Here is a 17,395-nt window from a genome sequence, read left to right as displayed (position 1 = left end):
TGGAACATCAAGAAGAAAAAAAGTTACAACTACTTGGGAACTGCACAACTTTGTTAAAGATTTTCTATTTCTTGGCTCAATCATTGATCAAAAGCAAAGCTGCAACCTAGAAATCAGAAGAAGATTTAGACTAGGAAGGGCTGCCACGAAGGAGCTAGGAAAGAACTTTAAGTGGAAAGATGTATCGCTGGCAACCAAGACCAAGTTAATTCACGCCAGGGTATTTCCCGTTACTGTGTATGGGTGTGAAAGCTGGACAGTGAAGAAAGCTGACAGGAAGACAGCAGATTCCTTTGAAATTTGATGTTGTAGGAGAGTTTCATGGATACCATGAAAAGCCAAAGAGACAAATGCATAGATTTTACATCACCTCAAGTTTGAACTGTCCTTAGAAGAAGAAGAGTTTAGATTTATACCCCCTTTTCTCTCCTGTAGGATACTCAAAGGGGCTTACAATCTCCTTTCCCTACCCAATCCCCCCCCCACAACAAACACCCTGTGAGGTGGCTGGGGCTGAGAGAACTCCATAGAGCTGTGACTAGCCCAAGGTCACCCAGCTGGCATGTGTTGGAGCGCACAGGCTAATCTAGTTCCCCAGATAAGCCTCCACAGCTCAAGTGGCAGAGCGGGGAATCAAACCCGGTACTCCAGATTAGAGTGCACCTGCTCTTAGCCACTACGCCACTGCTGCTCCTGAAATGACTAGAACTGAGGCTAAAATGACTAAACTGAGGCTACTGCACTTTGGTCAGATAAGGAGCAGACTAGAGTCACTGGAAATGGCATTAATGCTAGAAAAAGCTGAAGGCAACATGAAAAGAGGAAGACCCTACATGCGATAGATTGACTCTACAAAGGAAGCCATGGCCCTCAGTTTGCAAGACCTAGGCAAGGCTGTTAATGATAGGATATTTTAGAGGCTGTTCATTCACAGGGCTGCTATAAGGCAGAAGCATCTCGATAGCACCAACACACACATGCTCTATGACATTATACCTAGCCAAGGTCCAGGGGTGGAGAAAGGAAGAACTGTACCCGGGTCACATGCGCCCCCTGCGCCCCCGCCATGCCCCGGTGCGTCATGCACATCCCTGTCCCCTTGGTGCTACGCCACTGCTGAGGTCTCTCCCTTCCCCAAACACTGCCCTCCTCAGGTTCCACCCTGAAATCTCCAGGAATATTCCCACCTGGAGATGGCAACTCTGTTCAACAGCTTAACCTGGTTACCTCGTTTCCATGTTCATCTGTAATGGACACATAGCTGGGGGCGCTTTCATTTGGGTAGGAAAGCAGGACATCGTAGTGAACCAGCTCGGCTGTGTCCAGGCCAAATACCTTCCACTGGGCTTGGATTTCCTTTGCCAGGTGAAGGTTCTGCTCCGTTCCCGCCACATGAGGGAGTTTTGTGAAAGAGCTGAAAGGAATGGAGGAAATGCAAAGTGACTGAGGGAGCAGTAGCGGTTAAGAGCAGACAACCCTAATCTGAAGTTCTAGCTTTGATTCCCCATTCTTCCACCTGAGCAGCAGATTCTTATCTGATGGATTTGTTCCCCTGCTCCTCCACATTTAAAAGAAAGATTGTACAATGACAGCTTTTAAAAACGGGCAGTGAATACGAAGTCATACAAAGGCATTTCTAGGTGCACAATACATATACCATGGCCAAACGTTTCCATTTGGTTCTAGAACCCAAATTGCGACGAGCCCTGACTCTTGCCAGGTGCAATATTCTCCCTTCAGTTACCACTCAGGGTAGAATACAGAAAGTGCCTTTTAATGAAAGATTCAGTTCAGCTTACGGAGAATCAATCCAACGCGTAATATTACACTGCCCATTATACAGTTTAGCCAGGAATAAATATCTAAACCCGTGGCTAAAAAAAACCCATTGATAACACTGATCTATCAATTGTGGTAATGATGCTGGATTGTGGTTCTGCAAATGTATTGGAAGCGCTGGCTCACTTTTTGTGCTCTGTCGTCAGCAAACGGTTATAACTGTACTGGAGATTGTATCATTGCACTGAGGTTGCCATTGCTGCTGGTATATTGCTGCTGTTGTTTTAATTATGCCATTAAAGGTCTATATATACATAGGTGCACAATAAAGCAATGCAGTACACTTACTTACTAAAAGAAATACTGGCTAGAAGTGATAACAGAATCCCCCAGTGCATCAGCAACATTCTTCAAGCAAGACAGAGGAAAAGAAAGGCAAAGAAAAATGGCTCTCAACTCAGATGAAGTTAATTTATGGCATAAGCTGACCATACCTATTAACCAAGCAGCAGAAGCGTAGCAAGGGGGGAAAGCGCTCGGAACACTGGTGCGTCCTCCGCCCCCGCCACGCCAATGTCTGCCCCCGGAATGCCCTGGAACACCCCCACAATGCCCCCATAGGGGCATGCACCTGGTGTGTTGTGCACCCCCCCTGTCCCCCGCAGAGCTACGCCTCTGCCAAGCAGGCATAAGTCAGTAAGAACTCTCAGGAAGGTGAGCAAATTACCCCTGCCCTTTTGAAGCTGTCAATCAGGGCTTTAGCTGACTGGTTGAATCCAGATGAAAACAATCAGAGCTGACGCCATGCCCATAATGAGGAATCTGACCTTGGTGGTGGTACAGCCTATCTCTGTCTACAAACACCAGCCTCTAAGCTATGTGAAAAACCAGAGAAACAAAACCCAAGATTTTTTATAAGCAACCAAATTTTTTTCCCAGCAATTAAAATGGAATCTCTTTGGACATGGCAATATACAAGCAAAACGGTTACTCTCTTCACCCCCTCCTCCCCCTGCAATACCAGCTTTTTCTGGCTTTTACATTTTTTTGGGGCGGGGTGTCTTAAATCTAAACCAAAAAAAATTAAGCTGCAGAACTGAACGCTGATCTCAGGGCAGCCAAGCCCAGCATTCGGGTCTGATACTTGGCTGCTTCGGAGCTCATGAGACCATTCAGTAGGTAAGGGAGAAAGGATGGGTTTTAATGCTGGCAGGCCGAAACAGCCCAAAAACAGCTGAAAAATTCAGCATTTTTAGGGATCTGCTTTTTTGGCTCCCTTAAATTGCTGCCATTTTATTTTCGGTTCCAGTTTATCTGGATCGGGGTAGGGAACCTGCGGCTCGAGAGCTGCATGTGGCTCTTCTGCCCTTGCACTGTGGCTCCACGAGCCAAGCCGCCGGCCCCATCCTTGCCCGCCCTGCTTGCAGCAGGGTGGACACATCCATGCACTTCTCAGAATGAGCAGAGTAAAAGGTAAAAAAACCCCAATATATATAGTGTTATCTTTATTTTAAATGTCAAAAATTATTTGCAGCTCCGTTTTCTTTTCCTGTGGAAAACAGGTCCAAATGGCTCTTTGAGTGTTAAAGGTTCCCTACCCCTGATCTGGATGAACAGACCTCATGGCGATCCCTGATCAGCCAAAGCAGTTTGTGATCTAAGGAAGACAACTGCTTACCGCAGAAACTCCTTGATGTTGTCAGCTTTCATTTCTGCAAACAGTTGCCTTCGCGCATCTTGATAGTTGCCTGCTGGCGACCGGCGGACAGATTTCACACTCCAACCTGCAAAGTGTCACGGCAAGTCATGATTGACTTTTCTGTCTTTCTGATCCAGCCAAAATGAAGCCCTCTTAATTCTCAATGATGCCACTGGAAGCTCATGCTTAATTCCCCCGCCCCCCCCAAAGTGCTTAACTAGAGATAAATTACAGACAGGTAACTGTGTTAGCCTACAGGAGAATAAAGCAGGAGTCTGGTGGCTCTTTAAGACTAGTGCTATGTATTCTTTTACAAGTCTAAGCTCACCTCATCAGATGCATTGGAGTATAAATCAGGTCTGATTTCTACAAACAACAGAAGTGGAGAGCTGGGGGTAACAAAGGGACGCCTAATAAAACAAGATCCAGTCCACAACATAGAATGACCAAAATGTGCCCTTGTTCTGTAAATATCTCTACCATACGGCTGCTGTCCTCCAGATAATCAACCATCAAACAACAAAACGTTGAACCAACGATTCTCTGCACCAATACATAAAGGTATAACAACACCTGTAAATCTTAATCTTGCACAATCTCTCAAATAACTATTTCTCTTTTTATTTTTCTAGGTAATAACCCAAGAAAACACTGCTCAGAAAACTGTACAAATGTTCTTCAGTAAACAAAATAAGCAGGATACTCTCTGGTTTTGTCTTATTAACAAAATATATGCCTCTTACAAAACCTGGGCTTCTTCTGTAACAGTATCAACTACATACATATATTCTCAATGTATGTTCAGTATCACACAGGGTAATATAACCTCCGAATAGGTTATTATTTCAGATCTCCTTCCTCAAGCCCAATTTCTGAAAATAATTAGACCGTATTTCAAAAACAGACCTTCTTTCTTTCACTACAATACTATATAAACTAAACTTTCAAAAATACTTAGCGATTCCAAAGTGCACAGATATGCTACACCTCCAAAGTTTTTCCCAGGAGTAAACTGAATCATTTATCTGAAATAACAATAAATAAAAGTTACTGCATGTATAAGCAGACCATTAATGAAATACATTGTGCTGAAAATTAGACTCTTAGGGGAGCAATATAGCTTGTGAGAGTGTTAGAGAGGCCTATGTACAGATTTACTTTTCTGCATTGAGGAAGTCTCTCCAAGTGATAATTTTCAGCCGAATGTATTTTGCCTAGCGATCCCGCACATGTCTCATTGTTCTTTTTTTTGTTTTGTTTTGAGGGGGATGTTTATGAAACTACAGCAACATGAATATGGGCATATTGCAGCTTCTTGTGTTGCTGAAGCTTCACAGACATCCCCCTCAAAACAAAAAAAGGGGGAAATCAACATGCGCTTGGGGTCGCTAGGCAAAACAAACTTTATTCATGTGCTTTTTTCAGTGAAGTCGCGCACGGATGAGTTGCAAGCAAAGGAAAACTCCTTCCATGGAGAATCTGCTGCAGCACACAAAATGGTGGGCACCCCTTTGGAAGTTACAGAAACTCATAAGAACATAAGAAGATAAAAGCTGGATCAGACCAGAGTCCATCTAGTCCAACTCTCTGCTACTCACAGCGGCCCACCAGGTGCCTTTGGGAGCTCACATGCAAAATGTGAGAGCAATGGCCTTCTGCTGCTGCTGCTCCTGAGCACCTGGTCTGCTAAGGTTTTTGCAACCTCAGATCAAGGAGGATCAAGATTGGTAGCCATAGAGCAACTTCTCCTCCTTAAATCTGTCCAAGCCCCTTTTAAAGCTATCCAGGTTAGTGGCCATCACCACCTCCTGTGGCAGCATATTCCAAACACCAATCACACACTGCGTGAAGAAGTGTTTCCTTTTATTAGTCCTAATTCTTCCCCCCAGCATTTTCAATGAATGCCCCCTGGTTCTAGTATTGTGAGAAAGAGAGAAAAACTTCTCTCTGTCAACATTTTCTATCCCATTTTCTATCTGTTGCTCTGTGCAACAGGTAGGAGAAAAGATCCATTTTGGCTGGCAACGCTTGTGTTCTCCAGCAATGTGGGAACACAAAATACCAAAACATCTTTTTAAACTATCTGCTGGACATTATATTTTTGTTGTAAGGAATCCACCAATGAGAATATATGTATGTTGTTGATGTTACAGAAGAAGTCCAGGGTTTGAAAGAGGCTCCTACTGCATATATTTTGTCAATAAGACAAATCCGGAGAACAGCCTGTTCATTTTGTTCATTGAAAATCATTTGTACAGTCTTCTTGGCTGTGTTTTCTTGATTTATTATCTGGAAAAATAAAAAGAGAAATAGTTATTTGGGAGATGGAGTGAGATTATGATTGACAGGTGTTGTTATACCCCTGCAGATGATGGCTGGAGATCCCTTTGAATTAAAACTGATCTTCAGGTAACAGAGATCTGTTCACTTGGAGAAAATGGCCACTTTGGAAGGTGAAATTTGTGGCATGAACACCCCCCCCATGAAGTCCCTCTTCTGAAGGAGCAGCAGTGGCGTAGGAGGTTAAGAGCTCGTGTATCTAATCTGGAGGAACCGGGTTTGATTCCCAACTCTGCTGCCTGAGCTGTGGAGGCTTATCTGGGGAATTCAGATTAGCCTGTACACTCCCACACATGCCAGCTGGGTGACCTTGGGCTAGTCACAGCTTCTCGGAGCTCTCTCAGCCCCACCTACCTCACAGGGTGTTTGTTGTGAGGGGGGAAGGGCAAGGAGATTGTAAGCCCCTTTGAGTCTCCTGCAGGAGAGAAAGGGAGGATATAAATCCAAACTCTTCTTCTTCTTCTTCTTCTCCCCAAACCTCACCCTCCTCTGGGTCCACCTCCAAAATCTTCAGGTATTTTTCAACCAGAACTGGCAACCCTACCACCATTTTTTTTCATAACCACTGCACAAGAAATATAAAAACACACACAAGTCCCAAGATAGGGTTGCCAAATCCAGGCTGGAAAATTCCTGGAGATTTGGGCGTGGAGAAAATGGCTCTTTTGGAGGGCGGAGTCTCTGGCATTCTACCCCTTTGATGCCATCTTCTCTCCAAACCTGGCCCACCGCTGGCTCCGCCTCTTAAATTTCCCAAGTCAGAGTTGGCAACTGCCAGCAGGGCATAAGGCCATAGAATCCATCCTCCAAAGCAGTCATTTCCTCTTGTCTGAAGATCAGTTATAATTCTGACAGATCACGAGGCTGCGCCTAAAGGCAGTGGCGTAGAGCCAAAAGGACGTGGGGTGTGGGACGCACTGGGTACCCGCCAGTGCAGGGGCATGGAGGGGCGTTCCGAGGGCGTTCTGGGGCAGGCCGGGGGCAGCATTTCAAAGGTGACAACAGGAAGCACGCAGCAATTGCCAGCTGACCGAAAAGAAACTAAACTGCCACACTCCTTAGCCTCCAACAGCATTATAATAAAGCAACACGGGAGCATTTCCACCTGCTAATATTTGCAGTTAAAAGAGCAGATTTACTCCACAGCCATGATAGGTTATTACAATTTTTTCCCCTGGCAGTGCTGCATTGAGAAGCAAAGGATTCAAATATGTGATCTGCAGCTCCAGCAGAATAGGTGCCCCATTCTCCGAAAACTGCTGCAAAGGAGAAAGTTATGTTACCGCCGTCCTTGTGTGGCGGTCTTTGTTCTCTGTGACCGACATAGCAAAAAAAAAAGAAAAGAAAAGAAAAGTTGTTTGGATAGAACATGGACTTGAATAAACCAGAAGCGTTATGTAATGCTCGATCTCAGCAAAAAAAAAAGGCCTTCTGGTTCACAACCAAGCTTTCAAGAATTTAACAGATAGACAGTTCTTCTAGCGATAATCCTAGGACGGTTGAAGTCTTATTCACACATGCCTGGCAATGAGGAGGTAAAAAGAACCACGGCCTTTCGGATTGCAGGGGATGGCTTCCAGATGTGAATATTCTTCTGCATGTAAAACTCATCGAAAATAGAAAGCTAGCTTTGGAGGATGAACAGCTCAATCAGATGATTTTTTCCCCTTCCATGGTGGATTTTTAGTTTAGAACATAAGAACATAAGAACTAGCCTGCTGGATCAGACCAGAGTCCATCTAGTCCAGCACTCTGCTACTCGCAGTGGCCCACCAGGTGCCTTTGGGAGCTCACCATGCAAAATGTGAAAGCAATGGCCTTCTGCTGCTGCTGCTGCTGCTCCCGAGCACCTGGTCTGCTAAGGCATTTGCAATCTCAGATCAAGGAGAATCAAGACTGGTAGCCATAGATCAGGGGTAGGGAACCTGCGGCTCTCCAGATGTTCAGGAACTACAATTCCCATCAGCCCATACCAGCATGGCCAATTGGCCATGCCATAGATCGACTTCTCCTCCATCAATCTGTCCAAGCCCTTTTTAAAGCTATCCAGGTTAGTGGCCATCACCACCTCCTGTGGCAGCATATTCCAAACACCAATCACACATTGTGTGAAGAAGTGTTTCCTTTTATTAGTCCTAATTCTTCCCCCCAGCATTTTCAATGAATGCCCCCTGGTTCTAGTATTGTGAGTTTCCATGTACAGCTGTCAGTTTTGGATTGGGAAATTACTGAAGATTTGTGGGGTGGAGTCTGGGGAAAAGCTGGGTTTAGGGAGGGCAGGGATCTCAGCATATTTAGTGCGGTAGAGTCCATCTTCCAAAGCATACATTATCTCCAGCGAAATTGGTACCTGTTATCTGGAGAGCAGTTAAAATTCCAGATCTCAGAGCCCCACCTGGACTGGCTGCTGGAGATCATGTTTGCACGGATTAAAAGAAACAACTTTGGAGACTTTATGTGTGCTCTTCTTTCCTTTCACCTGAAGTGCTGCGATCCATTTTTCCAGTGCATTCCCCTGCATGCGTGAATCATATCTTACTTGAGAGCAAACCCCACTGGAGTCAAGTCGAGGATCAGATTTATTTCTGAGTAATCAGGCCGAGGATCAAGGCTGAGAGAGAGCCGCTGCAGAGACTTTAAATTATGTTTAGGTTAGATAAATAAAGAAGAGGTAGTGGGGCAGAGGCCCCTTCCGCACATGCAGAATAATGCACTTTCAATCCACGTTCAATGCACTTTGCAGCTGGATTTTACTATGCGGAATAGCAAAATCCACTTGCAAACAACTGTGGAAGTGGTTTGAAAGTGTATTATTCTGCATGTGCGGAACTGTAAGCTTGCCTGGTGGAAGCCCAACTGCAGTGTTTTCCCTTTTCAAAATTCCAAAGATCACCATAGAATATGGTCTCTTATCTTCTCTGCTGCATTCCCCCTCCCACTCCCCCCCCCACCCTCCGCCACAGCATCCCTGCCAAGCACAGAGCAGGCAGCATCCAATCCTTTTCCCTCACTGTCAAAATATGATCCAGTAAATCCCTGCAGGAAGAGCACTTAACTGCTCTTGCCAATGCAGGGATCCTAACCACACTGCTGTGACTTCCAACAGTAACCGTGCAGCTAACAGCATTTTGAAACTGGGTCTATCAGACAGTATTTATTTTATTGTCGAAGGCTTTCACAGCCGGAATCACTAGGATGTTGTGGATTTTCTGGGTTGTATGGCCGTGTCCCAGTAGTATTTTCTCCTGACGTTTCGCCTGCATCTGCGGCTGGCATGCCAGCCACCAGGGGTGGAGCGTGGGGGAACTGTACCCAGGGCACAGGTACACCCTGCGCCCCTGCCACACACCTGTCCACCCCGCCCCTCCATGCCCCCGCAGGGGCGTGTGCCCGGTGTGTTGCACACACACACCGCCCCCTTGGCAATATGCCACTGCCAGTCACAGATGCAGGGGAAATGTTGGGAGAAAATACTAGTGTAACACGGCCATACTACTGGAACACGGCCATACAACCAGTGGTGGGATCCAAAAATTTTAGTAACAGTTTTCCATGGTGGTAAGTTTCAAACAATGGCATAGTGCCAATGGGGCTGGGCGTGGCACGACGGGGGCGTGGCCGGGCAGTACGGGGGCGGGGCATTAATAATTTCTCTGTTACTGTAAAAAACTCTGACTATAAAAAAAAAGTTCCTAATTTCCAGCTGGTATCTTTCTGTCCATAATTTAAACACATTATAGCAAGTCCTATCGTCTACTGCCAACAGAAACAACTACTTCTCCTCTAATTGACTGCCTGTCAAATACTTAATACCTTCAAATACTTAATTTTGTTTCTAGAAATCAAAAGGAGAATACTTTCCTTAAACAAGGAACTTTACCATATTACTAAAACATGTTTTTAAAACAGCCCCACAGGGAGAATTATCCCGTTTTCTACCTCCACTAACCAGCCACATAGGAAACAACAGGACTTTATGATTTTTGGACCTAATGGAATTTCTAATGGAAAAGCAGACCCAATTAGTAACCCCCTCTCAGCACACACAAATAATTAGTAACCCACTCTCGGGAACTGGTGAGAACCTGCTGGATCCCACCTCTGCATACAACCCGGAAAATCCACATCTTAGTATTTATTTTCTTTCACCTTTTTTGTTGCTATCCCACCTTTCTTCCTGAAGCAACTTACATCCTCCTCTTCTCCATCTTATCATTCTTCATTTTACCTTCCTTTTACCCTCACAACAACCCTGTGAGGTAGGTCTAGCGGATAGTGTGGGACTGGTCCAAGATCACCCCACAAGAGTCCCTGGCAGAGTGAAGATTCCAGCCAGCGTCTCCCAAATCCTTGCTTGACACTAACCGCTACGCCCTGCTGTGGCACAGGCTCCCTTCTAAGTACCCATGGACTTCAATGGATCTTGGAAGCTGAGTAGGATCCGCCCTATGGGGTTTCCATAAATTGGCTGCAACTTGACTGCACTTGACACACGGAGCGGAGAGTGTGACAGCTTAGGTTGTGTCTCTTTCATGGTAAATAAAGCGGTATAGATCTCACATACAAGTTCCCAGGTGGCCTCGCAAAGCCTTTCCCATCCCTATTTCAACTATGCACACCACAGAAAGTGTCAGAAAGACTTCTGAGGCGGCAGCGGGGATGGGACCATTCCTGTTTACAAGCAGTCCCGGCGGGTCTGCACACCAAAAAGAAATGCTGCTGAACATTAGGGCCCCGTCACTCCAAAGAAAGCCTCAGGCCCGAACTGGAAAACCTGTATTTCCTGAAAAGTTTTTAGCCAGGGCCAAACAGTGCTGCGGGTGGGCGGGTGCACCTGCAGGCCCCTATCCCTGCCCCAAAGCAGAAAACCAGAACAAAGTTGGGAGGGGGGGGGGAGTTGGAGGTCCCAGTTTATTGACCATGGCTGGAAACCTGATACGGGAGTCCGGTTGCCAACCTCCAGGCATGTCCTGGTCTTCCAGAATTTATCCCCAAACTACAGATCTGTATGGAGAAAATGGCAGCGGGAGGGGCGGGGGATTGTATACAGATGAGGTCCACCCTCTCCATGCTCTACCCCTGAATCTCCAGGATTTTTCTAACCTGGAGCTGGCAACCTAGATGGACGTTGGTTTGCCCCCCCCCCCCCCCCCCAGCATTTCCAGCAAAAACCTGAACATAGATCCACCCTTCTGGCACCATTAAGAAAGCAGCTCAAAGGGGGTTGAACCCCCCCCCCCCGGGAAAGGGAAGGAAAACATGGAGGCGTTTGCTGCGGCGGGGCTCGACGACCCCCTGGCCACCCGGACTTGTTTTGCCCCATAACGTTTTAATCCCCTTTCCCATCCCCACACCAACCCCTTTTCAGGACCGCCCAGGCGGCGATCCCTTTGGATCCGTTTTGTCAGACCGGTCTGCGCGAGAGTGCCCCTGAGCGCGTGCAGACGGCTGGCCGGCGAGAAGGGTCTGCAAGTCGCGGGGCTCCGTCCCAGCCAGGCCGGCTACTCACCCACCAGGATGCCCAGCGCGAAAAGGGCCAGGAGGGCGAAGGAGCCCAGCCAGCTGCAGAGGGGCACCTTCCGGCGGGGCATGGTGCTCCTTCCCCGGGCGGCGGCAGGAGAGGCGCGCCGGGTCAGGAGGCTCCCAGCCCGGGCAGAGAGGCCACCCCTATCCCCACCCACTGGGAGGGGGCGGGCGGGCAGGGCGCTCCAGGCCAGGGGCCTCTCCCCTCTGCGGGCACGGGACGTGTCCTGCCAGCTGCCGCCCCGAGGCGTTGGCACCGGGTGCCCTCCGAGGCTCCAAGGCGAAGGCAGGGAGAGGGGTGGGCTGGGGCCAGGCTTGCCAAGGAGGCCAGGGGTGGGCGCAGAAACTGTCTGTTTCGGACCGATCCCGGGGCACAGGGCGTTTCACCCACAGCTCAGCCCTGCGAGGTAGGCTGGGGTGAGAGAGGGGCCACCCCTCAAGCTTTCATTCCCCCGTTTTATCCTCCTGGGAGGTAGGCTTGGGAGAAGGGACCGGCCTCTGGTCACCTCTCAAGCTCTCCTTCCTCTGTTTTATCCGTGGGACAGCCCTGCGAGGTAGGCTTAGCGGTGGCGAACCTATGGCACTCCAGATGTTCATGGACTACAATTCCCATCAGCCCCTGCCAGCTTGGCCAATTGGCCATGCTGGCAGGGGCTCATGAAAATTGTAGTTCATGAACATCTGGAGTGCCATAGGTTCACCACCACGGCTAGGTGAAAGGGACTGAACCAGAGGCGGGATCCAACCAGTTCTCTAGAAGTGGTTGCTAATTTTTTTCTGAGTGCCGAGAAGGGGTTACTAAAGCAACCTCCCTCTAGTAACAGCGGCACCACTGTTTGAATCCCACCACCATCGGAACCTGTTATTAAAATTTTTGGATCCCACCACTGGACTGAACCCTCGTCTCCCCTCAAGTTCTCCCTTCATTTTATCCTCGGGACAGCCCTGCAGGGTAGGTTAGGGTGAGAGAGACTGACGCCTGGTTGCATTTCTACACGATCTGCGTGCGTTTGCCCATTCGGGCATGACAGATTTCGAAACACTGTTTTTTCCCTTCAAATGGGCACAGTTGTGGCCCCACTCCTGGGTTGAAGTTTGGTAGAGTTTCTACAAGGTAGATAACAACATTGTCTTAAAAATCCAACTCATCAGCCATAACAATAATCACACCCATGCATTTAGGGTCCCCCCCACATGGGCAGGGTTTGTGTAGTTTTCCAATTGCGGTTGTAGTTTCCAGTACATCAGATTGGCAACGGGGTTTCTGCATGGGAGGTTTCCTCACGAGTTCCCTGCCCCAGTCCCTTGGCAAAGGCTATTATTCCCCACACGCCACCAGATTTCTTTAAATTGGCAATTGAATATCATTATAATCTTATAACAATCGGTATATGAGATACTCCAAGTGCCTAACTTTTTTTTCAGTCTTTAATCTTTTTCATTGTGGAGATATAAGAGATAAGGCATATCTCCTCACCAAAAGGACATAGAGAGACATTCTTTCTTTAAAAAAAAACCTTGCACTTTTTGAAGAACCTGATACTCAGGCCCACTAACTCCATGATCCCTGCCCAGTGGGGGTCTCCTCACGTTTCCTTGTTAAACATGAGGAGGAGCCCACCTGTCCGGCAGCCTGCCCCAAATCAAAAGGATATTACTCTTTAAAGGTAATATCCATATTGTTTATATCGATATATCAGTATTGTTGAGGCTGCTTTTGGGTCCTTTTTCATATTTAGGGAAAACCCGGGTGTGGATCCCTGAGGAGGGGGGACATTCCCCGCTCCTCATGGATTCAAGGCCTGCTTTCCCCTAAAAATGCAAAAGGACCCAAAAGCAGTCTCAACAATATCGATATAAGCAATATCGATATTGCCAATGGGCTTGAAAGAAACAGAACAGGCAACCTTCTTTTTGCCTTTAGACAGCAGCAACCCGGAAAGAGGGACCCCCCGCCCACAGCAAGAGGGAAACCTCACAGTTTCCCTGCTCTTGCAAACTGTAGGGTGCCCAGGATCTATGGTGATGCAACTCTAATGGCATTAGTACAAGAATCTCTGCCTCACAAGAACCATATGCTCCCTGCGGGGCAGAACGCCTCTGTATAATCAAACTCAGGCCCCTTCTGCACCTGCAGAATAATGCTCTTTCAATCCACCGTCAATGCGCTTTGCAGCTGGATCTTACTGGGCGGAATAGCAAAATCCACTTGCAAACAGTTCTGAGTGGATTGGAAGTGCATTATTCTGCATGTGCGGAAGGGGCCTCAGTTTGTTATGATACATTGAATTTCTGACTTAGAAAACAAAACAAAATCCCCTTGTGGTTGTGGGGGCGAACAGGTCCCACAGGACAAACAGAGAAACCAGCGGCTTTGGCCTCTTCCGCACATGCAGAATAATGCACTTTCAATCCACTTTTACAATTGTTTGGAAGTGGATTTTTCTATTTCACACAGTAAAATCCAGCTGCAAAGTGCATTGAAAGTAGATTGAAAGTGCATTATTCCGCATGTGCGGAAGGTGCCTTTGTCGAAGGGGTGGGAAAATCCACACTCTCTGATAATCAGAGCTGTTCTTCAGTAGATTGTGTGGAAGGTGAACGCCATGTCCTAAAGCATAGGTATCAAACTCACGGCCCTCCAGATGTTATGGACTACTGTAGTCCATAACATCTGGAGGGCCACAAGTTTGACACCTGTGTCCTAAAGCAATGTGAAGCAGCATGCCGGTTTTATTCTTTGTGCGGTTGTACCCACTTTCTTTTGTCATCAAGTCAAAGCCGATTTATGCAACCCCTGGTGGTGTTTCCAAGGCAAGGGACGTTCAGAGGTGGTTTGCCATTGCTTGCCTCCATGTCATGATGATGAGGCATAATTCACTTTTGCCGTAATGGAACCGCAAGCGTGAATGTGGATTCATACCCCAACCTACAGGTTCCCACACATGAGCAGAAGGTTATGCCTTCCAAAACACTGTTCTCACCCTCTGCTTCTTTTGATCACTGACTCCTGTTAATGAGTGGGGGGGGGGAGAAACACCCCCCGCCGAAAGTGACACTTGCTTCTTATTTATCTCTTATTTATCTCACTGTGTCTCAGAAAAGACTTGCAAACAAAACATGGATTGACGTCCCTCCCAAATGCCATACATATATTATCATTCCCAAGACCAATTACGGGGGTGTTCCCATCTGCTGCTATTATCTCCATAGTTATGGAAAGAAAAGGAAAAAAATATCCTTGCCTGCTTTGGTTGCCTTTAGTGCTAGCTGACTTAGTGATTTTGGAGCACAGGAGATTTAATTTCTGTGGCAAAGGTTGATGGGGAGGAGGGGGGGGAAATGCACAGTTGGGCTATTTATTTTATTAAATTTATACCTTGCCCTGTCCCCATAGGGCTATTGGGAATGGAATGGCTGGATTTTTATGAATGGCTTGGAGGGCGGCAGCTGCCCCAGGAGATACCCCGAGCAGGTGATCAAGTTTGTCTTAATACGATACGCCCTGTGGGTGATTAATCTTGGCACTTCTGTATCTGTGTGTCGAAGGACTGGGCGAAAACAAGCTTTCCCTGGCTTCGTGCCCGCCCTTCCCACGCACATGTTTGTTAATAAACAGATGATCCAAAGAACAACCAGAAGCCGGAGATATTTTCGCCTCTCAAAATAATCAGCCTTGTCAAGTTGCCTCTGCAGGCTGGTACTCCTCCAGGGAGCATGGAGGTGCATAAAAAATAAACAGTGTTCTTCGGTCATGAAGTGGCCTCAGTCCCAAGGGGTGTGGATATCCTTGATTCTATTAAGGAGATTGGAGTGACACTTGGAATTGTAACCAGTGGTGGGATCCAAAAATGTTAGTAACAGGTTCCCATGGTGGTGGGATTCAAACTGTGGCATAGCGCCAATGAGGCTGGGCTGGGCATTTCGGGGGAGTGGCCGGGCATTCCGGGGGCGGGGCATTCCTGGGCGTGGCTGTTGCAAGGACGCAGCCTCTGCACCGGTCCTTGGGCGGGAAACGAATGCACGCAGGCGCAGGCTGCCACACACACCGGTGCACCTCCTGCTAGACTGCTTCAAGTTCTGCGTGCTACTGCTGAGAGGAGGGGCGTAACTAAGGCAAAAATCACGTGACAAAATCACCCATTAGTAACCCCCTCTTGGCGCACACAAATAATTAGTAACCTGCTCTCGGGAACCTGTGAGAACCTGCCGGATCCCACCTCTGATTGTAACTCTTGCTTCCTCAGAGATTTCCCTCTCTACTCCTGGGAAGAGGCTGTGTCTCAGTGGTAGAGCATCCGCTTGGCATACAAAAGACCCCAGGTTCAATCCTTGCCATCTCCCTGTTAAAGTATCAGGTGGTAAATGATATGAAAGACCTCTTCCTGGAATCCCCGAGAGCTGCCGCCAGTTGGCATACAGCCGGCTGATCTTGAAGGACTGATGGTCTCATTCGGTGTAAGGCAGTTTCGTGTGTTCGTGTTCCTTGCGTGCACAACTGCATTCTTTATTTAGTTATTTAGAAGAGTTCCCTTCCGCCTTCAAATACACCCCAGGGCAGGTTACGCAATATAAAAATACAGCCAACAGTGGTGAAATTCGAATAATTTAACAACCAGTTCCGGTGGTGGGATTCAAATAATTTAACAACTGGTTGTTTACAAGCACCATTTTAACAACCGCTTCTGCCAAAGTGGTGCGGGCCTGCTGGATCCCACCACTGCAGCCAAATTGTTCAATAAAGACATCCCTGGCCCCTTCCGCACATGCAGAATAATGCACTTTCAATCCACTTTCAATCCACTTTGCAGCTGGATTTTACTGTGCGGAATAGCAAAGTCCACTTGCAAGCAATTGTGAAAATGGATTGAAAGTGTGTTATTCTGCATGTATGAGAGGGGCCCCTGTAATATGTGAAATCTCCTAAAGACATACCTTCTGAAAAATGGTCTGGGGGGCAGATGACATCAAGCAGTCAGACATCTGGGTGGAAATGGTGGCCTTAACCAGGTGCCAAAAGGTGTATAATGTTGGTACCTGTCAGACCTCTAATGGAAGGGCATTCTATAAAGTGGAGGCTCACAGAGAAAGCTCTCCGCACAGCCTCTACCCACCCTCACCTTAGAAGGGGAAAGGATTGCCAGCAACGCTCCCCCCTTCCCCCCCATGATCTCAGCATCCACACTGGTCTATATGGCAGAAGACACTCCTGCAAATAGTCTGGTTCCAGGCTGTTTAGGGCGTCATAGGTCATAATAACACCTTAAATTAAGCCTGGTAGTTAACTGGGAGCCAGTGCAGTTCCTTTACTACCAGCATTATGTGCACACAGCCTGGGTTGTTAGCAGCTGAACTACAGTATGCTACAGTGTGCTCCAGCTTCTGGGTAGCCCCACACAAATTTTAATTTTATTTTGTTTGCCTTATGCTGGTCTGCGGCTGTCATAAAGATTGACTGATTGAAGCCTAATCTTGGGCAATGCCTGTCTTATCAATCTCGACTCCAACGGGGACGGCTGAAACCACGGGGAAGAAAATACGACCAATCGGCAAAGTATTATTACCGTTGCCAGATTGGTTGCAACACCACAGTGTGGAGGATGGACCAGATGTCTCCTTCCTCCGTCCTGTCTCCTTTTTTAAACAAAGGGCATGAGGTCATCGGTTCCCGGAGATGCAGATTTCGGGATTTCACAGCAACCCAATATTCTCAGTTGTGTCTACTATTTTCCGTAATCTCCTGGGGCCTGTTTTGGCTTGATAGTCATCACAAGGGATCAGGTTTGACAGGCAAGAGTTGTCATTGGTGGCTTCAATTGTGTGGATATGTTTTTAACTGGAGGACATCTTATGAAATTGTCAGCAAGACACAGTCCTGCTCCTGCATATCTTACTCCTGATACATCGACCAGATGAAATTCCACCTCTGCAGGCTGTAGCTGTGAAGACATCTTGTTATTACTGGCGTTGCATTACCTCAGAGGTAATTGGGCAAGAGATTTCAGAGGGTTATAGAGGTGGTTGCCTTTATAATCCTGATGTTTTCAGGCGTGG

At 47.3% G+C, this 17,395-nt stretch overlaps 1 protein-coding gene across 2 annotated transcripts in view; it reads right to left on the bottom strand.

The window, feature by feature from the left end:
• Positions 1-11,475, bottom strand: part of LOC125430802 (N-acetylated-alpha-linked acidic dipeptidase 2-like) — a 40,103-nt gene extending 28,628 nt beyond the window's left edge. Inside the window, exons 1-3 of one of the 2 annotated variants that reach the window (XM_048493040.1) lie at positions 11,328-11,475; positions 3,458-3,563; positions 1,228-1,414 (exon numbers count right to left, since the gene is read on the bottom strand). In XM_048493040.1, coding sequence (XP_048348997.1) covers positions 1,228-1,414; positions 3,458-3,563; positions 11,328-11,409 — 375 coding nt within the window. In that variant the 5' untranslated portion in view covers positions 11,410-11,475. Of the gene's footprint in view, positions 1-1,227; positions 1,415-3,457; positions 3,564-11,176; positions 11,196-11,327 lie in introns of those variants that run through there. The other variant, XM_048493041.1, reaches the window with a different exon arrangement.
• Between the last annotated feature and the right edge of the window lie 5,920 nt (positions 11,476-17,395).

The sequence above is a fragment of the Sphaerodactylus townsendi genome, linkage group LG04 (genome assembly GCF_021028975.2).
Source record: "Sphaerodactylus townsendi isolate TG3544 linkage group LG04, MPM_Stown_v2.3, whole genome shotgun sequence".
In the NCBI taxonomy this organism is placed as follows: Eukaryota; Metazoa; Chordata; class Lepidosauria; order Squamata; family Sphaerodactylidae; genus Sphaerodactylus; species Sphaerodactylus townsendi.
This window is presented reverse-complemented; position numbering and strand designations above follow the sequence as displayed.